The sequence below is a fragment of the Oncorhynchus kisutch genome, unplaced genomic scaffold (genome assembly GCF_002021735.2).
Source record: "Oncorhynchus kisutch isolate 150728-3 unplaced genomic scaffold, Okis_V2 Okis01b-Okis20b_hom, whole genome shotgun sequence".
NCBI classification, from domain to species: domain Eukaryota; kingdom Metazoa; phylum Chordata; class Actinopteri; order Salmoniformes; family Salmonidae; genus Oncorhynchus; species Oncorhynchus kisutch.
The window spans coordinates 1,483,828-1,508,580 of NW_022261978.1; the positions used below are offsets into that span (position 1 = coordinate 1,483,828).

At 45.4% G+C, this 24,753-nt stretch overlaps 1 protein-coding gene across 2 annotated transcripts in view; it reads right to left on the reverse strand.

Moving 5' to 3' along the window:
• The window catches only part of lcor (ligand dependent nuclear receptor corepressor), an 83,552-nt gene extending 61,163 nt beyond the window's left edge, over positions 1-22,389 (reverse strand). For both annotated transcript variants that reach the window (XM_031811415.1, XM_031811414.1), the window contains exon 1: positions 22,237-22,389. In XM_031811415.1, coding sequence (XP_031667275.1) covers positions 22,237-22,333 — 97 coding nt within the window. In that variant the 5' untranslated portion in view covers positions 22,334-22,389. The remainder of the gene's footprint in view (positions 1-22,236) is intronic.
• Positions 22,390-24,753: the final 2,364 nt, after the last annotated feature.

Consider the following 24,753-nt stretch of genomic DNA (forward strand, 5'->3'; position numbering starts at 1 on the left):
AGTAGAAGGAGTAGAAGGAGTAGGCTACAACGGGCAACCAACAGGTAGACGGTAGTTCTATCTGAATGGGGCTGGGGAGAAAGTGTCGCCTGTGGCCTCAATTATCTAGCTTCTCTAGGCCAGTCGTTCCTAACCTTTTACGGTTACTGAGCCACCAACTGAATGTTGCTCTGCCCGGACTACCTGTACCTTTCACCAGTCTGCCTGTGGTCTCATCAGTCTTCTCAAGCTCCCCCTGTGGACAGGCCAGGTACCCCCAGGGGTCCTAGTATCCCCGGATGGGAACCACTGGTCTAGGCTACTCCAGTCAAGACAGGCTGTTATATGGGATGAAACAACATCGTTGCTGCTACAAGTTAGCAAGTCTTACTTGTAGCTGTGTTGCCTTGGCTACCGTTACCTTGTCGTTCTGCCTCTCTCCCCGTCTGTCTGCTCAGATTGTTCCCATCCCACACACACTGACCTCTCCAAAGCTGCAATAGAGCGCCTGTCTCTCTCCCCCTCTGTCTGCTCAGATTGTTCCCATCCCACACACACTGACCTCTCCAATGCTGCAATAGAGCGCCTGTCTCTCTCCCCCTCTGTCTGCTCAGATTGTTCCCATCCCACACACACTGACCTCTCCAAAGCTGCAATAGAGCGCCTGTCTCTCTCTCCCTCTGTCTGCTCAGATTGTTCCCATCCCACACACACTGACCTCTCCAAAGCTGCAATAGAGCGCCTGCCTCTCTCTCCCTCTGTCTGCTCAGATTGTTCCCATCCCACACACACTGACCTCTCCAAAGCTGCAATAGAGCGCCTGCCTCTCTCTCCCTCTGTCTGCTCAGATTGTTCCCATCCCACACACACTGACCTCTCCAAAGCTGCAATAGAGCGCCTGCCTCTCTCTCCCTCTGTCTGCTCAGATTGTTCCCATCCCACACACACTGACCTCTCCAAAGCTGCAATAGAGCGCCTGTCTCTCTCCCCCTCTGTCTGCTCAGATTGTTCCCATCCCACACACACTGACCTCTCCAAAGCTGCAATAGAGCGCCTGTCTCTCTCCCCCTCTGTCTGCTCAGATTGTTCCCATCCCACACACACTGACCTCTCCAAAGCTGCAATAGAGCGCCTGTCTCTCTCCCCCTCTGTCTGCTCAGATTGTTCCCATCCCACACACACTGACCTCTCCAAAGCTGCAATAGAGCACCTGTCTCTCTCCTCACAAAGCAGAGCTCAGGTTTAAAACAACAACAGAAAACCAGGCTCAGGTTTAAAACAACAACAGAAAACCAGGCTCAGGTTTAAAACAACAACAGAAAACCAGGCTCAGGTTTAAAACAACAACAGAAAACCAGGCACAGGTTTAAAACAACAACAGAAAACCAGGCGCAGGTTTAAAACAACAACAGAAAACCAGGCTCAGGTTTAAAACAACAACAGAAAACCAGGCTCAGGTTTAAAACAACAACAGAAAACCAGGCTCAGGTTTTGTGTTTAAACATAATGTATTTTGACCATCCGTATACTATTGTAATAGTGATGATGATGAAATAACCCCCATTCCTCACACACACAAACAATACTCTTGATGCCAGAACCAGGCGGAGCAGAGCGGCTGCTTTATAAAACAGACATTCCTCCAAAACATTGGAGGGTATTAAAGGTGTAGGGGAAAAAAATCCCCAAATTCCTGTGAAATCCCTGTTTGAAATAAGAGAGTTGAAAGGCCACGCAGCTTTAAGGAAAACCCTGTGATGAGCACATCATCTGAACCCATTTTGGAGCAGCTAGCTGAGTGTGTTTAATAAGGGGGCCAAGGCATGTGACACACACACACACAGCAGTATAAACAGATGAAAACGTATGGATACTTTTGACTCTGACACTCACACGGTGTGTGTGCCCTGGCAGAAGTTACACAAGACGTAATCTCTATTTCACTTTCATAAATCAGAGAGAGCGAAAGAGAGAGAGACCGTAGGGGGGGGGGGGGGGGGGAAGAGAGAGAGAGAGAGAGAGAGAGAGAGAGACCGAGAGAGAGACAGTGGGGAGAGAGAGAGAGACCGTGGGGGGAGGAGAGAGAGACCATGGGGGGAGGAGAGAGAGAGAGACCGTGGGGGGGAGAGAGAGAGAGAGACCGTGGGGGGGAGAGAGAGAGAGAGAGACCGTGGGGGGGGAGAGAGAGAGACCGTGGGGGGGAGAGAGAGAGACCGTGGGGGGGAGAGAGAGAGACCGTGGGGGGGAGAGAGAGACCGTGGGGGGGAGAGAGAGAGCACGTGGGGGAGAGAGAGAGAGAGAGAGAGAGAGAGACTGTAGAAGGAACACTCTAACGGTAACATCTAATATAGACTCTTCACACTGATCCAGTGCAGCAGATGGTTTTGTGAATGTCATAATATTAGCTGTGATAGGCAGAAATACCTTGATATCTGTCTGGAGATACAACAGTAGTACTATGGGGGGTCTCAGTGGGTTGGAGCGTGGTGCTGGAAACAACAAGGTCGTGGGTTCATGGACAGCTAGTTGGCTGTCAGAGTGAGACACAGCCAGGGTGAGACACGGTCAAGCAGCAACAGTGGGTGAGAAGAGAGGGGAGCACAGTAAGGAGATCTTTGTGGGTGCTGTTGAGGGGGGGGGGGGGACTATAAGGTCTGTAATCGTCCTTCATTCAAAGTATCAGACATATATACAGTAACACATACAGTAACAATTTAACTGAACCATTCCCTAAAAACCCATCCATCCTAATTTAACTGAACCATTCCCTAAAAACCCATCCATCCTAATTTAACTGAACCATTCCCTAAAAACCCATCCAGCATAATTTAACTGAACCATTCCCTAAAAACCCATCCATCCTAATTTAACTGAACCATTCCCTAAAAACCCATCCATCCTAATTTAACTGAACCATTCCCTAAAAACCCATCCATCCTAATTTAACTGAACCATTCCCTAAAAACCCATCCATCCTAATTTAACTGAACCATTCCCTAAAAAACCATCCAGCATAATTTAACTGAACCATTCCCTAAAAACCCATCCATCCTAATTTAACTGAACCATTCCCTAAAAACCCATCCATCCTAATTTAACTGAACCATTCCCTAAAAACCCATCCAGCATAATTTAACTGAACCATTCCCTAAAAACCCATCCAGCATAATTTAACTGAACCATTCCCTAAAAACCCATCCATCCTAATTTAACTGAACCATTCCCTAAAAACCCATCCATCCTAATTTAACTGAACCATTCCCTAAAAACCCATCCATCCTAATTTAACTGAACCATTCCCTAAAAACCCATCCATCCTAATTTAACTGAACCATTCCCTAAAAACCCATCCATCCTAATTTAACTGAACCATTCCCTAAAAACCCATCCATCCTAATTTAACTGAACCATTCCCTAAAAACCCATCCAGCATAATTTAACTGAACCATTCCCTAAAAACCCATCCAGCATAATTTAACTGAACCATTCCCTAAAAACCCATCCATCCTAATTTAACTGAACCATTCCCTAAAAACCCATCCAGCATAATTTAACTGAACCATTCCCTAAAAACCCATACATCCTAATTGAACTGAACCATTCCCTAAAAACACATCCATCCTAATTTTACTGAACCATTCCCTAAAAACACATCCAGCATAATTTTAACTGAATCATTGCTACAGTCAAAGGTGAGTGTGTGTTCGAGAGGTGACAAGCAGATTGACATGGTTAACAGCTACCTTTGACCCATAGCAAAATATTCAACTGCTTCACCTTACACTTGTTTCTTCACACACACACACACACACACACACACACACACACACACACACACACACACACACACACACACACACACTTCCTGTTCTGGCAAACAATATTTGGTGTAATAACACAGTGGTATTACTAAAAATTGTAACTGTATTAGAAAGAATACAATCTGGTCAGACACACCAGTCAGAATATAACACTGGTCAGACACACCAGTCAGAATATAACACTGGTCAGACACACCAGTCAGAATATAACACTGGTCAGACACACCAGTCAGAATCTAACACTGGTCAGACACACCAGTCAGAATCTAACACTGGTCAGATTCTAACACTGGTCAGACACACCAGTCAGAATCTAACACTGGTCAGACACACCAGTCAGAATCTAACACTGGTCAGACACACCAGTCAGAATCTAACACTGGTCAGACACACCAGTCAGAATCTAACACTGGTCAGACACACCAGTCAGAATCTAACACTGGTCAGACACACCAGTCAGAATCTAACACTGGTCAGACACACCAGTCAGAATATAACACTGGTCAGACACACCAGACAGAATAGAACACTGGTCAGACACACCAGACAGAATCTAACACTGGTCAGACACACCAGTCAGAGTCTAACACTGGTCAGAATCTAACACTGGTCAGACACACCAGACAGAATAGAACACTGGTCAGACACACCAGTCAGAATCTAACACTGGTCAGATTCTAACACTGGTCAGACACACCAGTCAGAATCTAACACTGGTCAGACACACCAGACAGAATCTAACACTGGTCAGAATCTAACACTGGTCAGACACACCAGACAGAATCTAACACTGGTCAGAATCTAACACTGGTCAGACACACCAGTCAGAATCTAACACTGGTCAGACACACCAGTCAGAATCTAACACTGGTCAGACACACCAGTCAGAATCTAACACTGGTCAGACACACCAGACAGAGTCTAACACTGGTCAGACACACCAGACAGAATCTAACACTGGTCAGAATCTAACACTGGTCAGACACACCAGCCAGAATCTAACACTGGTCAGACACACCAGTCAGAGTCTAACACTGGTCAGACACACCAGTCAGAGTCTAACACTGGTCAGAATCTAACACTGGTCAGACACACCAGACAGAATCTAACACTGGTCAGAATCTAACACTGGTCAGACACACCAGCCAGAATCTAACACTGGTCAGACACACCAAGCAGAGTCTAACACTGGTCAGAATCTAACACTGGTCAGACACACCAGCCAGAATCTAACACTGGTCAGACACACCAGTCAGAGTCTAACACTGGTCAGAATCTAACACTGGTCAGACACACCAGCCAGAATCTAACACTGGTCAGACACAGCAATCAGAATCTAACACTGGTCAGACACACCAGTCAGAATCTAACACTGGTCAGACACACCAGACAGAATCTAACACTGGTCAGAATCTAACACTGGTCAGACACACCAGCCAGAATCTAACACTGGTCAGACACAGCAATCAGAATCTAACACTGGTCAGACACACCAGTCAGAATCTAACACTGGTCAGACACACCAGACAGAATCTAACACTGGTCAGAATCTAACACTGGTCAGACACACCAGCCAGAATCTAACACTGGTCAGACACACCAGACAGAATCTAACACTGGTCAGAATCTAACACTGGTCAGACACACCAGCCAGAATCTAACACTGGTCAGACACAGCAATCAGAATCTAACACTGGTCAGACACACCAGCCAGAATCTAACACTGGTCAGACACACCAGCCAGAATCTAACACTGGTCAGACACACCAGCCAGAATCTAACACTGGTCAGACACACCAGCCAGAATCTAACACTGGTCAGACACACCAGTCAGAATCTAAAACTGGTCAGACACACCAGTCAGAATCTAACACTGGTCGGACACACCAGTCAGAATCTAACACTGGTCAGAATCTAACACTGGTCAGACACACCAGTCAGAATCTAAAACTGGTCAGACACACCAGTCAGAATCTAACACTGGTCAGACACACCAGTCAGAATCTAAAACTGGTCAGACACACCAGTCAGAATCTAACACTGGTCGGACACACCAGTCAGAATCTAACACTGGTCAGAATCTAACACTGGTCAGACACACCAGTCAGAATCTAAAACTGGTCAGACACACCAGTCAGAATCTAACACTGGTCAGACACACCAGTCAGAATCTAACACTGGTCAGACACACCAGTCAGAATCTAAAACTGGTCAGACACACCAGTCAGAATCTAACACTGGTCAGACACACCAGTCAGAATCTAAAACTGGTCAGACACACCAGTCAGAATCTAACACTGGTCAGACACACCAGTCAGAATCTAACACTGGTCAGACACACCAGTCAGAATCTAACACTGGTCAGACACACCAGTCAGAATCTAAAACTGGTCAGACACACCAGTCAGAATCTAACACTGGTCAGACACACCAGTCAGAATCTAAAACTGGTCAGACACACCAGTCAGAATCTAACACTGGTCAGACACACCAGTCAGAATCTAACACTGGTCAGACACACCAGCCAGAATCTAACACTGGTCAGACACACCAGCCAGAATCTAACACTGGTCAGACACACCAGCCAGAATCTAACACTGGTCAGACACACCAGTCAGAATCTAAAACTGGTCAGACACACCAGTCAGAATCTAACACTGGTCGGACACACCAGTCAGAATCTAACACTGGTCAGAATCTAACACTGGTCAGACACACCAGTCAGAATCTAAAACTGGTCAGACACACCAGTCAGAATCTAACACTGGTCAGACACACCAGTCAGAATCTAAAACTGGTCAGACACACCAGTCAGAATCTAACACTGGTCGGACACACCAGTCAGAATCTAACACTGGTCAGAATCTAACACTGGTCAGACACACCAGTCAGAATCTAAAACTGGTCAGACACACCAGTCAGAATCTAACACTGGTCAGACACACCAGTCAGAATCTAACACTGGTCAGACACACCAGTCAGAATCTAAAACTGGTCAGACACACCAGTCAGAATCTAACACTGGTCAGACACACCAGTCAGAATCTAAAACTGGTCAGACACACCAGTCAGAATCTAACACTGGTCAGACACACCAGTCAGAATCTAACACTGGTCAGACACACCAGTCAGAATCTAACACTGGTCAGACACACCAGTCAGAATCTAAAACTGGTCAGACACACCAGTCAGAATCTAACACTGGTCAGACACACCAGTCAGAATCTAAAACTGGTCAGACACACCAGTCAGAATCTAACACTGGTCAGACACACCAGTCAGAATCTAACACTGGTCAGACACACCAGTCAGAATCTAACACTGGTCAGACACACCAGTCAGAATCTAACACTGGTCAGACACACCAGACAGAATATAACACTGGTCAGACACACCAGACAGAATCGAACTTATACAATTATAAAGCAGAGTGTCTCCCTGTCGACCTAAGTATCAATTGACAGACAGACGGACAGACGGACAGACAGACGGACGGACAGACGGACAGACGGACAGACAGAATCATTGGTGGGGTGGAAGTACTTAGAAGTACTTCTGACCATGGCCGCAGGATACCAACGTATCCCGCCACCTCCCCCCAAAAAAGTAGGACTCAAAATGTACAAGCTGTACAGGAATCATGTGGTTAAAACTGGAGAAAGCAGTGACATTTTGTAGAATCAAATAATCACCCAGAGTCTTCAAATGTCTGTCTTTTTCACCAACGTGAGTCACCCTATAAAAACACAGCAGAATATTTAATAACAAAGTCAGAAGATCATCAGGAGGAAGATGAGGTGGCACAGAGACAAGCAGAGGAGGGAGGGAGGGGTACTCGGAAGACGACAGAGGATGAAGATCATCAGGAGGAAGATGAGGTGGCACAGAGACAAGCAGAGGAGGGAGGGAGGGGTACTCGGAAGACGACAGAGGATGAAGATCATCAGGAGGAAGATGAGGTGGCACAGAGACAACCAGAGGAGGGAGGGAGGGGTACTCGGAAGACGACAGAGGATGAAGATCATCAGGAGGAAGATGAGGTGGCACAGAGACAAGCAGAGGAGGGAGGGAGGGGTACTCGGAAGACGACAGAGGATGAAGATCATCAGGAGGAAGATGAGGTGGCACAGAGACAACCAGAGGAGGGAGGGAGGGGTACTCGGAAGACGACAGAGGATGAAGATCATCAGGAGGAAGATGAGGTGGCACAGAGACAACCAGAGGAGGGAGGGAGGGGTACTCGGAAGACGACAGAGGATGAAGATCATCAGGAGGAAGATGAGGTGGCACAGAGACAAGCAGAGGAGGGAGGGAGGGGTACTCGGAAGACGACAGAGGATGAAGATCATCAGGAGGAAGATGAGGTGGCACAGAGACAAGCAGAGGAGGGAGGGAGGGGTACTCGGAAGACGACAGAGGATGAAGATCATCAGGAGGAAGATGAGGTGGCACAGAGACAAGCAGAGGAGGGAGGGAGGGGTACTCGGAAGACGACAGAGGATGAAGATCATCAGGAGGAAGATGAGGTGGCACAGAGACAAGCAGAGGAGGGAGGGAGGGGTACTCGGAAGACGACAAAGTCAGAAGATCATCAGGAGGAAGATGAGGTGGCACAGAGACAACCAGAGGAGGGAGGGAGGGGTACTCGGAAGACGACAGAGGATGAAGATCATCAGGAGGAAGATGAGGTGGCACAGAGACAAGCAGAGGAGGGAGGGAGGGGTACTCGGAAGACGACAGAGGATGAAGATCATCAGGAGGAAGATGAGGTGGCACAGAGACAACCAGAGGAGGGAGGGAGGGGTACTCGGAAGACGACAGAGGATGAAGATCATCAGGAGGAAGATGAGGTGGCACAGAGACAAGCAGAGGAGGGAGGGAGGGGTACTCGGAAGACGACAGAGGATGAAGATCATCAGGAGGAAGATGAGGTGGTACAGAGACAACCAGAGGAGGGAGGGAGGGGTACTCGGAAGACGACAGAGGATGAAGATCATCAGGAGGAAGATGAGGTGGCACAGAGACAAGCAGAGGAGGGAGGGAGGGAGGGGTACTCGGAAGACGACAGAGGATGAAGATCATCAGGAGGAAGATGAGGTGGCACAGAGACAACCAGAGGAGGGAGGGAGGGGTACTCGGAAGACGACAGAGGATGAAGATCATCAGGAGGAAGATGAGGTGGCACAGAGACAACCAGAGGAGGGAGGGAGGGGTACTCGGAAGACGACAGAGGATGAAGATCATCAGGAGGAAGATGAGGTGGCACAGAGACAAGCAGAGGAGGGAGGGAGGGGTACTCGGAAGACGACAGAGGATGAAGATCATCAGGAGGAAGATGAGGTGGCACAGAGACAAGCAGAGGAGGGAGGGAGGGGTACTCGGAAGACGACAGAGGATGAAGATCATCAGGAGGAAGATGAGGTGGCACAGAGACAACCAGAGGAGGGAGGGAGGGGTACTCGGAAGACGACAGAGGATGAAGATCATCAGGAGGAAGATGAGGTGGCACAGAGACAAGCAGAGGAGGGAGGGAGGGGTACTCGGAAGACGACAGAGGATGAAGATCATCAGGAGGAAGATGAGGTGGCACAGAGACAACCAGAGGAGGGAGGGAGGGGTACTCGGAAGACGACAGAGGATGAAGATCATCAGGAGGAAGATGAGGTGGCACAGAGACAACCAGAGGAGGGAGGGAGGGGTACTCGGAAGACGACAGAGGATGAAGATCATCAGGAGGAAGATGAGGTGGTACAGAGACAAGCAGAGGAGGGAGGGAGGGGTACTCGGAAGACGACAGAGGATGAAAATCATCAGGAGGAAGATGAGGTGGCACAGAGACAACCAGAGGAGGGAGGGAGGGGTACTCGGAAGACGACAGAGGATGAAGATCATCAGGAGGAAGATGAGGTGGCACAGAGACAACCAGAGGAGGGAGGGAGGGGTACTCGGAAGACGACAGAGGATGAAGATCATCAGGAGGAAGATGAGGTGGCACAGAGACAACCAGAGGAGGGAGGGAGGGGTACTCGGAAGACGACAGAGGTTGAAGATCATCAGGAGGAAGATGAGGTGGCACAGAGACAACCAGAGGAGGGAGGGAGGGGTACTCGGAAGACGACAGAGGATGAAGATCATCAGGAGGAAGATGAGGTGGCACAGAGACAACCAGAGGAGGGAGGGAGGGGTACTCGGAAGACGACAGAGGATGAAGATCATCAGGAGGAAGATGAGGTGGCACAGAGACAACCAGAGGAGGGAGGGAGGGGTACTCGGAAGACGACAGAGGATGAAGATCATCAGGAGGAAGATGAGGTGGCACAGAGACAACCAGAGGAGGGAGGGAGGGGTACTCGGAAGACGACAGAGGATTAAACGTATGTGACATTTATATGTCTGTGTGTGTGGCAGCAGCAGGGTTTGTTGACCTTCAGGTTTATTTGAATGCGCAGCCTCCTGCATTTGACACCTAACATGGGATGACAAAGCAGTACACACAATGCTACAGCTAAAACCCATGGCCCTGCCTGTCATCTTTACTTACTGTGGCACGGAGTGTGTGTGATATATATATATATATATATATATATACACATACATACATACATACATACATACACACACACACACACACACACATATTAAAAAAAATATATATATATATATATTTTAATATATATATATTTGTGTGTGTGTGTGTGTGTGTGTGTGTGTGTGTGTGTGTAGCTTTTGCAAGGCACTGTATTTCATCCCCTTGGATTCCTTCACCTTTTGTTTTAAGTGGGATTTAAAACCATCTAGTCTAAATACTCTAATATCAAAGTGGAAGATGTTTTTGTATTTTTGTATGAATAAAAGTGTGATAACTAAAATACAGTCGTTGCAGAAGCATTCAGCCTCTTTGTTCAGGCAAAATGAGTTCAGGAGTCACATTTGGCTTAACAAATGACAAACTATATGGAGTGATTTTCTTATGACTAACCCCTCCTCTGTCCCCCGTACATACAACATCTGTAAGGTCCCTGAGTCAACTATTGAATTTCAAACACAGATTCAACGACAAAGACCACAAAGCTTTGAGAAAGCCTCAAAGAAGGCCAGTGATTGGTGGATGGGTAACAATAACAAATCAGTCATTGAATATCTCTTTAAGCATGACCACGTTAATAATTATGCTGTGGATGGTGTATTAACCCACCCAGACACATCAAAGACAGTGTCGTCCTTCTGAACTGAGCTGCAGGACAGGAAGGAACCTGCTCAGGGATACAGTCGTCCTTCTGAACTGAGCTGCAGGACAGGAAGGAACCTGCTCAGGGATACAGTCGTCCTTCTGAACTGAGCTGCAGGACAGGAAGGAACCTGCTCAGGGATACAGTCGTCCTTCTGAACTGAGCTGCAGGACAGGAAGGAACCTGCTCAGGGATACAGTCGTCCTTCTGAACTGAGCTGCAGGACAGGAAGGAACCTGCTCAGGGATACAGTCGTCCTTCTGAACTGAGCTGCAGGACAGGAAGGAACCTGCTCAGGGATACAGTCGTCCTTCTGAACTGAGCTGCAGGACAGGAAGGAACCTGCTCAGGGATACAGTCGTCCTTCTGAACTGAGCTGCAGGACAGGAAGGAACCTGCTCAGGGATACAGTCGTCCTTCTGAACTGAGCTGCAGGACAGGAAGGAACCTGCTCAGGGATACAGTCGTCCTTCTGAACTGAGCTGCAGGACAGGAAGGAACCTGCTCAGGGATACAGTCGTCCTTCTGAACTGAGCTGCAGGACAGGAAGGAACCTGCTCAGGGATACAGTCGTCCTTCTGAACTGAGCTGCAGGACAGGAAGGAACCTGCTCAGGGATACAGTCGTCCTTCTGAACTGAGCTGCAGGACAGGAAGGAACCTGCTCAGGGATACAGTCGTCCTTCTGAACTGAACTGAGCTGCAGGACAGGAAGGAAACTGCTCAGGGATACAGTCGTCCTTCTGAACTGAACTGAGCTGCAGGACAGGAAGGAAACTGCTCAGGGATACAGTCGTCCTTCTCAACTGAGCTGCAGGACAGGAAGGAAACTGCTCAGGGATACAGTCGTCCTTCTCAACTGAGCTGCAGGACAGGAAGGAACCTGCTCAGGGATACAGTGCTCAGGGATACAGTCGTCCTTCTGAACTGAGCTGCAGGACAGGAAGGAACCTGCTCAGGGATACAGTCGTCCTTCTGAACTGAGCTGCAGGACAGGAAGGAACCTGCTCAGGGATACAGTCGTCCTTCTGAACTGAGCTGCAGGACAGGAAGGAACCTGCTCAGGGATACAGTCGTCCTTCTGAACTGAGCTGCAGGACAGGAAGGAACCTGCTCAGGGATACAGTCGTCCTTCTGAACTGAGCTGCAGGACAGGAAGGAACCTGCTCAGGGATACAGTCGTCCTTCTGAACTGAGCTGCAGGACAGGAAGGAACCTGCTCAGGGATACAGTCGTCCTTCTGAACTGAGCTGCAGGACAGGAAGGAACCTGCTCAGGGATACAGTCGTCCTTCTGAACTGAGCTGCAGGACAGGAAGGAACCTGCTCAGGGATATAGTCGTCCTTCTGAACTGAGCTGCAGGACAGGAAGGAACCTGCTCAGGGATACAGTCGTCCTTCTGAACTGAGCTGCAGGACAGGAAGGAACCTGCTCAGGGATACAGTCGTCCTTCTGAACTGAGCTGCAGGACAGGAAGGAACCTGCTCAGGGATACAGTCGTCCTTCTGAACTGAGCTGCAGGACAGGAAGGAACCTGCTCAGGGATGTTACCATGAGGTCATTGGTGATTTTAAAACAGCTACGGAGTTCAAATGCTGTGATGGACAAAGAGTGAGGAGGGATCAACAACATTGTAATGACTCCAGAATAATTATTTAAATGACAAGAAGAATACAAATACACAGAATACAAATATTTAAAAACAACCATTTTGTATTTCAACAAGGCACTAAAGTAAAAAATACAATTAAACACGGAAAAGGAATACACTTGAAAATTGCTGCCCAGCCGTGATCCCCTACATCTTGATGTTCTTCAACATCTTGAAGAATTACGAAAGTAATAATGGCTGATATTGCACAATCCAGAGAGTGGAAAGCTCTTGGAGTCTCGCCCAAGAAGATTCACAGCTGTAATCGCTGTCGAAGGTGTTTCTAAAGTATTGATTCAAGGAGCTGAATACTTACGCAACCACTATATTTGAGTTATTTAATTTATAATGATTTTGTTTGACAAAATGTTAAAAATGTTATTCCACTTTGACATTGGAGTATTTTGGGTAGACTGTTGACAGAAAATATCAATTAAATCCATTTTAATCCCACTTTGTAAAAATATAATGTGAAGAAATGTGAACTATTGAATACTTTTGCAAGGCACTGTACACACTTAGAGAAAAGGGTTCTTTGGCTGTCCCCCTAGGAGAACACTTTTTAGTTCCAGGTAGAACCTTTTTGGGTTCCATGTAGAACCCTCTGTAGAACCCGCTTTGAAGAAACAAAAAGGGTTCTTCAAAGGGTTCTCCTATGGGGACAGCCCCAAAAAACTTTAAGGTTCTAGAAAGCAAAAAAAATTCTGAGGCTGCACCGTCAAGTGCCAAGTAAATATGAACATCCAAAACATTACTTTAAAAAAGAAAACACTGGTAATGGACAAATCAATTTTGCAACAGAGACAAATACAAGGTTTTCTTGTTTACTGGCCTTGGCCAACCACTAATAGAGAAATACCAACTCAAACAATACATGTATTTAAACCCACATCTCCAGTACTTGTAAGAGGGGGGCTGTGCTTTCAGAACATATTGTGTATTCCATCCAAACCGTATTCATGCCATTTGTAGAAGATCCACAGGCGTAACAACACAGACTCAATGGATATTGTGAGGAATGTCAATCTACGATGCTGATCTCCACCATACAGTCGATAAGAGCACCTCCTCCCAGCTGCCCACTGCACTGAGGCTTGGAAACTCTGTCACCACCGATAAATACACCATCATTGAGAATTTCAAAGCATTTTTCTACAGCTGACCATGCTTTCCAGCTGGCTACCCCTACCCTGGTAAAGAGCCCTGCACCACCCACAGCAACTTGCCCAAGCCTCCCCCATTTCTCCTTCACCCAAATCCAGATAGCCGATGTTCTGAAAGAGCTGCAAAATCTGGACCCCTACAAATCAGCCGTGCTAGACAATCTCTTTCTAAAATTATGCGCTGAAATTGTTGTAGCCCCTATTACTAGCCTATTCAACCTCTCTTTCGTATCGTCTGAGATCCCAAAAGATTGGAAAGCTGCCGTGGTCATCCCCCTCTTCAAAGGGGGAGACACTCTATACCCAAATTGCTGCAGACCTATATCTATCCTACCCTGTCTTTCTAAAGTCTTCGAAACCAAGTTAACAAACAGACCATTTCGAATCCCACCGTACCTTCTCCGAGCTGGTCATGGGTGCACCTCAGGGTCATAAACGATATCATAACCGATAAGAGACAATACTGTGCAGCTGTATTCATAGACCTGGCCAAGGCTTTCGACTCTGTCAATCACCACATTCTTATTGGCAGACTCAACAGCCTTGTTTTCTGAAATGACTGCCTTACCTGGTTCACCAACTACTTCTCAGACAGAGTTAAGTGTGTCATATCAGAGGGCCTGTTGTCCGGACCTCTGGCAAGCTCTACGGGGGTGCCAGAGGGTTAAATTCTTGGGCCGACTCTTTTCTCTGAATACATCAGTGATGTCGCTCTTGCTGCTGGTGAGTCTCTGATCCACCTCTACGCAGACGACACCATTCTGTATACTTCTGGCCCTTCTTTGGACACTGTGTTAACAACCCTCCAGACGAGCTTCACTGCCATACAACTCTCCTTCCGTGGCCTCCACCTGCTCTTAAATGGAAGTAAAACTAAATGTATGCTCTTCAACCGATCGCTGCCCACACCTGCCCGCCCGTCCAGCATCACTACTCTGGACGGTTCTGACTTAGAATATGTGGACAACTACAAATACCTAGGTGTCTGGTTAGACTGTAAACTCTCCTTCCAGACTCAAATTAAACATCTCCAATCCAAAATTAAATCTAGAATCTGCTTCCTATTTCGCAAACAAAGCATCCTTCACTCATGCTGCCAAACATACCCTCGTTAAACAGACTATCCTACCGATCCTTGACTTTGGCGATGTCATTTACATAATAGCCTCCAACACTCTGCTCAGCAAATTGAATGCAGTCTATCACAGTGCCATCCATTTTGTCACCAAAGCCCCATATACTACCCACCACTGCGGCCTGTATGCTCTCGTTGGCTGGCCCTCGCTTCATATTCGTCGCCAAACCCACTGGCTCCAGGTCATCAACAAGTCTCTGCGAGGTAAAGCCCCGTCTTATCTCAGCTCACTGGTCACCATAGCAGCACCCACCTGCAGCACGCGCTCCAGCAGGTAAATCTCACTGGTCACCCCTAAAGCCAATTACTCCTTTGGCTGCCTTTCCTTACAGTTGTCTGCTGCCAATGACTGGAACGAACTGCAAAAATCACTGAAGCTGGAGTCGTAGATCTCCCTCACTAACTTTAAGAACCAGCTGTCAGAGCAGCTCACAGATCACTGCACCTGTACACAGCCCATCTGTAAATAGCCCATCCAACTACCTCATCCCTATACCGTTATTTATTTTATTTATTTAGCTCCTTTGCACCCCAGTATTTCTACTTGTACACTCATCTTCAGCACATATCACTGTTTAATTGCTATATTGTAATTATTTCACCACTATGGCCAATATATTGCCTTACCTCCCTTATCCTACCTCATTTGCACACACAGTATGTAGACTTTTTTACATTTCTTCTATTGTATTATTGGCTGTATGTTTGTTTATTCCATGTGTAACTCTGTGTTGTTGTTCATGTCGCACTGCTTTGCTTGATCTTGGCCAGGTCGCAGTTGTAAATGAGAACTTGTTCTCAACTGGCCTAAATGGTTAAATAAAGGTTGTATAAATAAAATTGTATCCATAAACTGCCTTTTTATCTCCACCCTCTCTGTTTCAGTCCCCCTCTCTCTGTCTCCCTTTCCCCTGCCTCTCGCCCTCCCTCTGTCTCCCTTTCACTCTCCCCTGCCTCTCGCCCTCCCTCTGTCTCCCTTTCACCCTCTCTCTGGCTCCCCATCTTCTCTCACTGTACATTTGGAGTGAACAGCAGAACTCTCTCTGCCAGACTACATTACCCAGCATGCTCCAGTGGGCAATAAGCCCTGGCTGGTGTTATGCCATGCCTAGTGGGCACAGCATGCTTAAACACACACACATTAACCCCCAATCGCTCATACACAACACCCTACTGGCCCGGTAGCACAGAGACAGACAGAGAGAGACAGAGACAGAGACAGAGAGAGAGAGAGAGAGAGAGAGAGAGAGAGAGAGAACCAACCCGGTAGCAGGGAGAAGGAGGTGGAAAGAGAGAGAGAACCGGCCCAGTAGCAGGGAGAGGGAGAGAGGGAGGTAGAGAGAGAGGGAGAGAGAGAGAACCGGCTCAGTAGCAGGGAGAGGGAGATAGGATGAGAGGGCGAGAGGGAGAGTGTGTTTCTGGCAGCGTGTTCAGCTTCCAACAAACTCTCCAATAAAAGCCAGATCCAGACCTGTGTTGGTGTTAATAAGTCCAAATAAATTAATAAATATCCAAATAATAAATATTAAAAACTTCCCTTGTCCAGCCAGAGTGAATACATGATGAACATGTTTCTATCAGCTGACCATGAATAACATCATCTGGTCCCTTCAGCTCTGAATAGATGTTGAACTCACATAGAATCACACTAATACACTTTACAAAGACCTAGTCGTGTCTTAGAAGGAAAATAAAAGTATTTGGGAGCTCTTTATGTTCAGACGGGGTTTATGGACTGAAACACGTCCTTGAGTATATCGCTTTGAAACGCATCAAAAGCAGTAAAACTCCTGAGTGCTCTCTGTCTTCACTCAGACATACGTTCACTTATCTTACAGCACACTTAAGGTGTAGTCATGGGCTAATTAACACACAGGAGCCTAGTCTTTGGCTTGGTCTTTGTTTGCTGAATGGCCAAGTCTTCATGACCTTGAGCACACGGCTATGAAAGCCATCAAAAGACCCATCAACACTGCCTATCTCTTGTCGAGCAGAGAAGAGATGGCGTCTTCACTCAAATCGCTCATTCAAATCAGCTTCATTGAACACTACAGTGCCCATAGGCTGAAGATGAGCAGTGTCCTGTAGCAGTTGTCCCAGGGATAATAATGACCATATCAAACAAAGAAAGACAGCGGTCCTCTGTGTATTCTAATCCCATCATATAGACCTATTAGATCGGTGTAGTAAGGGAGATGAATCATACGCTCGCATGGACCAGGTGTTAGACACACACACGGTACACACTCACACAACCAGCCTTGGTCACTAGAAACTAGAGGACGACCGATTAGTCGGCATGGCCGATTAATTAGGGCCGATTTCAAGTTTTCATAACAAATCGGTAATCGACATTTTTGGACACCGATTATGGCCGATTACATTGCATTCCACGAGGAAACTGTGTGGCAGGCTGACCAGCTGTTACACGAGTGCAGCAAGGAGCCAAGGTAAGTTGCTAGCTAGCATTAAACTTATGTTATAAAAAACAATCAATCTTCACTAGTTAACTACACATGGTTGATGATATCACCAGGTTAACTAGCTTGTCCTGCGTTGCATATAATCAATGTGGTGCCTGTTAATTTATCATCGAATCACTACTTCGCCAAACGGGTGATGATTTAACAAAAGCACAATCGTTGCATGAATGTACAAGCATCAATGCCTTTCTTAAAATCAATACACAGAAGTATATATTTTTAAACATGCATATTTAGTTAAAATAAATTCATGTTAGCAGGCAATATTAACTAGGAGAATTGTGTCACTTCTCTTGGGTTTATTGCACACAGAGTTAGGGTATATGCAACAGTTTGGGCCGCCTGGCTCGTTACGAACTAATTTGCCAGAATTTTGTATAATTATGACATAACATTGAAGGTTGTGCAATGTAACAGCAATATTTAGACTTATGGTTGCCACCCACCCATTCGGTAAAATACGGAACAGTTCCCTTATTTCACTGAAAGAATAAACGTTCTGTTTTCGAAAATGATAGTATCGGTATCGGCTTATTTTGGTCCTCCAATAATCGGTATCGGTGTTGAAAAATCATAATCAGTCGACCTCTATTAGAAAGAGCCGTTGATTTTGGACATTTGAAAAAGACGCACACGCACACACATACACACAAACACTTTAAGATCTAGTCATGGTTTTGTGTCTGGGGTTTAGATCCCCTACTGTGTGGTGCTGTAATGTGCTGTTTTGGTCTGAGAATCATACAGGGGTTTCTAAAATGAAAGGCGGGGAGCGGTAGGGGGTAGGGGGTAGGTGAACAGCACGCTCCAATAAACTACAGATTTATGCATCCCTTGGTAGCACTTTTTGAGGTTTACAATATTGATCCAATACACAGCTAGACACACACACACACACACATGCATTCCTTCAAATACACAAACACAAAAGGATTCCTTCAAACTCACAGTCAAATATTAATTCCACAACTAAACACACACCAAACCAAAACCATTCCCTCTCTTCGTCGCTGCTAGTCAAACACACCAAACCAAAACAATTCCCTCTCTTTGTCGCTGCTAGTCAAACACACACAAACCAAAACAATTCCCTCTCTTTGTCGCTGCTAGTCAAACACACCAAACCAAAACAATTCCCTCTCTTTGTCGCTGCTAGTCAAACACACACAAACTACATTTTTGCTCAAATGTCACCTTTCACACAAAACAACAAATGACTGAACAACTTTGTGGGATTTGAATATGATTTCTAGCTGTGTCAAAGTCAACATTATTTTTCACAAAAAAAGGAGTTGCGGATGCATCAATCCTCATAACGTATCTGTGTGTGTGTTCAAATTCTCTTTAACAGTACATTAAGAAAAGCACAGACCAGCATGGGCCCATATACTGATCTCTTTTAACCTGCCCAACCAGATTGTTTAATGGCTGGTTCTTATGTAAGGCTGTTATCTTGACCCACAGCACACAGAGAAAAGGGTTATATAAATGTAGGGTTAAGTTGAGTACAGTGTAGCTTAGATTTAGAGATTTAAAGGACTTTGATCTGAAACAGGGAGGAGAGGAAGACTGGCATTTTTAACCCAAAGTTCAAATACATTGATGACATATTTGTCAAACCCTTTAGTACTGCTTTACTGAGCTGAGTTAACACACCTTAACAGCAGCACCTTAACAGCAGCACCTTAACAGCAGCACCTTAACAGCAGCACCTTAACAGCAGCACCTTAACAGCAGCACCTTAACAGCAGCACCTTAACAGCAGCACCTTAACAGCAGCACCTTAACAGCAGCACCTTAACAGCAGCACCTTAACAGCAGCACCTTAACAGCAGCACCTTAACAGCAGCACCTTAACAGCAGCACCTTAACAGCAGCACCTTAACAGCAGCACCTTAACAGCAGCACTGCATCTCCAAATACAACTTTGAAAAATATCTTCCTAAATAGTGTTTAGAGTTTTTGTTTTTTTAAGTGAGTAAAAATTAGATTTAAAATGTAATTTGCTCTTGTTTTAGGGAGTGTGTGTGTGTGTGTGTACAGCACAGATGGGCGAAGAGGCTCAGTGTCTCTGCAGAAAGGACAGGGGATTACTGGTCAGTGCAGTCAAAGGGCAGGTTCTAGCTAGTAGCTACACATGGCACCTCAGACACACAACTGCACACACACACATTGTGCTTATCAATCTCAGCAGTCTGTGTGTGTGTGTGTGTGTCTATAGTCCTTTAAATCCCTACATCTAAACTCTGTACAGTCTGTTCTCAACTTAACCCTGAATGTATATAACCCTTCTGTGTGTGTGTGTGTGTGTGTGTGTGTGTGTGTGTGTGTGTGTGTGTGTGTGTGTGTGTGTGTGTGTGTGTGTGTGTGTGTGTGTGTGTGTGTGTGTGTGTGTGTGTGTGTGTGGTGTGTGTGTGTGGTGTGTGTGTGCGCGCGCGCTCGGGTTAGTGGAGGCAGACTGCGGGGCGAAGGTACACCTGATAAATGACAACACATGTTTTTCAAAAACCCCCACGAGAGAATTAACTAGATGAGAAAGTAGGAGGCAAATCTCTGGGGAACCCATCTGTGATACTGAATGACCAGATATCTGGAAACTAGAGAGAGGGATGGAGGAAGAGAAACACTGAGGGATGGAAAGGGAAAGAGAGAGAGAGACAGAGATGGATTTTAAAGTGTTAGAGACAAAATGTATTCCTCTGACCAACTGTAGAAAAATCCCCATTATCTATGAAGTCTTTAAGTCTCCACGTCTCTCCCTTTCTCAGCCAAGCGGTTATATAGACACTATTACACATGTGCCAAATCAATTACAGTGGGGCAGGAAAAATACACAGCAGCTGATGACATCAACCTTTGTGCTCTAGGATACAGAAGGCCTATGCTGTTCATTGACATCAATAAGCCCTAAGGCAAATATGCATACAGTTAGATTCACCATGGAAACGTGGTGGGAGGCTGATATTGAACATACTGCATGAAACCTACATTACATACGTGGGATATGTGGGATAAAGATCACTACACCCAATCCAACCTCCTAAAAACATGAAACCTACATTACATAGGTGGGATATGTGGGATAAAGATCACTACACCCAATCCAGCCTCCTAAAAACAGTCCAATTAGTTTATTGACATACAACAACACGATATAAAGCCTCAATAGATACGCTGCCTGACATCCCTGAAGAACATGTCTGCTGTGACAGAAGCAGACCTGGTTAAATGTCCACAGTCAAATGTTCAACTATTATTTGGAAAGGAGATAATAAAACACTTCGGACTACTCTGAAGTTGAAAATAAACGTTTGTTCTTGTTTCTCAAGTGAGCCCGGCAAGATGAAAATGTGTCTAGATGGTGTCTTTCGATGGTACCTACTGGTTGAATTATTATTTTGGAAAAACAGATCCTAAATTGAGATGAAACGGTGGTCAAGGCGCGGGTCAGTCCAGTTAGCCAGGCAGCAGGGGCCAGGAGCTGTAGGCAGGTCTGTAGCCTAACACCTGATACAGTATACTGCCAAGGGCAGGAGTGTTGCAGAGGGATAGATATATAGATATATGCTACTGATAAAAGGGAGATTACAAATTGGGGTTTGAAATAGAGGAAACCTGTAGTTTTAAAGATCAGAACGAAGTTGATCATAATCTCCCAATGACACCGGATCTACCGATTTAACCGGATTAAACAAAGCTAATCAAACGAGAGAATATTGGGGGAGGGGAAATGGGGAAATCCAAAATATCCATATTGTTATTAAAATACTGTCATTATGCTGTTGCCTATTAATGTTAGTCTATTGAAGAAACATTGGACCGATTATCAAAGATGAAAATAGAATGCATTGCATTGAGTGGGTTAACGCAGCTTTCCAAAACAACGGAATGTCCACTGCATCGGTTTACATTACAACAACAAGCTATACCCAATGAGAAAAACATTTTCCCTAAACAATCGTTTGCTGTAAACTGCTACAAAACAAAATCTAAACTGCAGAGTTGTACAGCATCAGTTACATTGTAACGAATGATTTCAACAAGTACTACAACAACAAGAACGAACAGTCCATGTTTTCAACCGTGGCCAGCGAGATGAAACGCAGTGTCATTTTCTTTGTCATCCCCCACCTTCCCTAAAATACTAAAATTATTTTCTGTGACATTTCCCCAATGCAGCAATGCGCGTTCCCTGGTGCCGACGTCCAGGGCAACAAGGTAACGCGCAACACCAATCCCGGTTTCAATTCTGAAGGTGGAACGCGCACTGCCCTCCCCCAACAATAATATAGTAGGCCTACAATAAAATGAGCAGCGCGCACACAGGCACAGAAAACCCTTTCTCATTTGCCGAGCTACAATTCCATCTGGACACGTGACACGCCCTGCTTTACAATAAATAAACAGCAAAAAAAATGACAAAAATAGTTTCCTCACTTTCAAATCACTAATACCCGAGAAAAACACCTTTATCACATCCACATATAATAACAACATAACGTCCATATCGCTGAAACACATGGCAATAATATCTAAAGCTTAAAAAAAACTTTAACTATATATTTGGGCAGGTCCGGGGGAGGCGGTCGGTGTTGAGACGCGAGGCAACAAAAAAAATGACAGCTCGCTCCGCTCAGCACCCTGGCTTGCGGACCTCAGCAGCAGCGTCAGTTTTTCCCCAGGACACAACAGCCAAGCCATTTAAGTGTTTTCTCCCCAAACCACGCGCACCCTGGCTCTCCAGCCGAACCTCCATGCAAGGCGAAACGAGCTTACCTACACAGTGAATGAGTTTGTGTCGCCACGAGTCAAGTTCCTGTCGAAAGCCGCGCCTCTCGATCGTGCATTGCTGCCTTTTGCACAGACTCGCCATTTTCTACCGGGCCCTCCCGCGGACGCGCACATTCTGCTAGGTGCTTGTGCGCATACGTCACCAATACTTTTTGAGGGTTATGGGTGGAGTACAAAATGTAGGGGGGACTTATAGCTGCAGCATCCGCTCACGGTCCCACCCACCACCACCACCCACCCGATAGACCCCCCAACATCTCAGTTCTGTTGAGAGAATGAACGTCAGTGATGGAATTTAAACCCGCAACAAAGGCATATGGATCAATAAAGAAACGTATAGATTGAATTTACAGTGTGTAGGCTATGGTCTACATTTGTCAAATCTGTGTCAAAGGGCATCAGTGCGTTATGAGTTTTAATAATGCGCAGTGGGTAGCCTATACATTGCCGTGGTATTTAGATAGATAATGTACAGCCAATGTTTTTCCATAGAACCGTCATAATGAAAGAAAGGTCAATGATTACCATATATTTAATAGACGTAAACAGGAGATAATGATCATTCAGCATTAACACATACAAGGGATTTACAGGGAAGAGACCTTTGTATGACGGTATGAACAGAGATTATTATTCATATTTCTGGCTGTGTGTTGTTGTATGATAAGTATAATCAACTTTATACTGAATCGAAATTACACTGTTCATACCGATATTTGAGAGACTGCTTGGCTTGGTTCTATTCGGTTCTTTCAATCCTATTCTAATCTATTCATATTCTTTAACATTCTATTAAATTATATTTGATTCCAATCTATTATATTATTTGATTATAATATTTATAATTCTATATTACTGTAATAGTATTCGACCTCAGTCAAAGGGGGAAGAAAGGGGGGTTCTCAGTTCTAAACCCAGAAGGAGTTTATCAAAACCCGTCTGTTACAGCTTCTATACAAAGACGGGTCCATTTTCACATCCGTGTTTTTTTTCTTCATCAGGTTTCCTACAACTTAATCACATTAATTCAATTGCGATCTTTATGACTTCCTGTTTGCCATGTGGTATGTTTCAGGAATAAAAGAATGTCCCCTCTACTTTGCCATATTGGTTTAGATATCATCTGCTTGGTGACAAAACCCTCGCCATCCCTCACAGCTGTTCTTTTGCGATATAGGGTCAAATAAATCAGAGTTTTCAATGAAACCCGCCACCAAAATATAATCACCAAATTGATAAACCAAAGTTACATAATATCATTAAAAAGCAGCCTCAATGGTGGTTTATACCTCTTCAGAGACGTGGACGGCACATAAAAGGCAAGGGCAAACGGTTTAACAAGGAGCACTCCGGCTAATTATATCAGCGAACTCTGTTGAATGAGGGGTTGCCCTTCACAAAAATGTCTTCCATAGATGCACTGGACGAGGAGCAGACAGCCAATCGGATGAGTGTTTGAATCAAGGTCAAGTGAAAGATGCTCAATAGGACCGCGCCACCTTGGAATAATGCTGAAGCCTCTTGCCAGGAGATGCGAGGCTACGGAAAGCTAATTTTCACTGGAAGGTGTAGAATCATCCACTAACCGGTTTTCTGTCAGTGATGTAGGGAAGGTGGATTCTCTTGGTGTAAAATACCTACCAGGTAAATTATTTGATTGTTTAATCGCCGTGGCAATGATGATTTTCTCAATGCTATCTGCCGGCAACGTGAAAGGGAAAATCGCACCGTTACTGTGGCAACATTTTAGACGGGGCATATACATCCTCTATTGTATTGATTCATAGGCTGCATTAAGAGAATAACAGTATCTATGCATTACTGGATTCCTTTTCTTATTGTTAAATATATAAAAGTGTTTTGGTTTTATTCAAATGTACTGATGTAACATCATTATATCCAGAGGAGAAAAAATAGGATGAGAATCCTTCAAACGTCCCTGTGTCAGAGACGCAGCCTAGTTTACAACAATGAGCAATGGAATATCTCGATGGACTTTCCATTCTTAGGCTATAACTGTGTTCTTGGTCATATTATCTCGCCCTGACCTGCCATCACAGCTATAGTTCGGGTAGGCCATTCGTTCGTTCAGTAGGCTATAGCCTGATAATTCATTTTCATTAGTTGCAAATAGAATAAAGACCACATCATTAAAAAGCCTAACGTCATGGCGCTCGTATGAATATTGTACGGTCTCTGTACTGCCTACCGCAAAAATAATGTTAAACCACGGGTTGTCTGGGCGAGCGCTCCAAACTGTGCGTCAAAATGTGTCTCAATCAGGTTAGCGCTCTGTGGGTGTTTGCAGAAGAGTCATGCACCCATTCATTTAGACGGGCACGAAGGACTTTGGGATGGAGGTTTATAGTATCATAACCCATCATGGTATATAGTATCATAACCCATCATGGTATATAGTATCATAACCCATCATGGTTATATAACCCATCATGGTATATAGTATCATAACCCATCATGGTATATAGTATCAGAACCCATCAT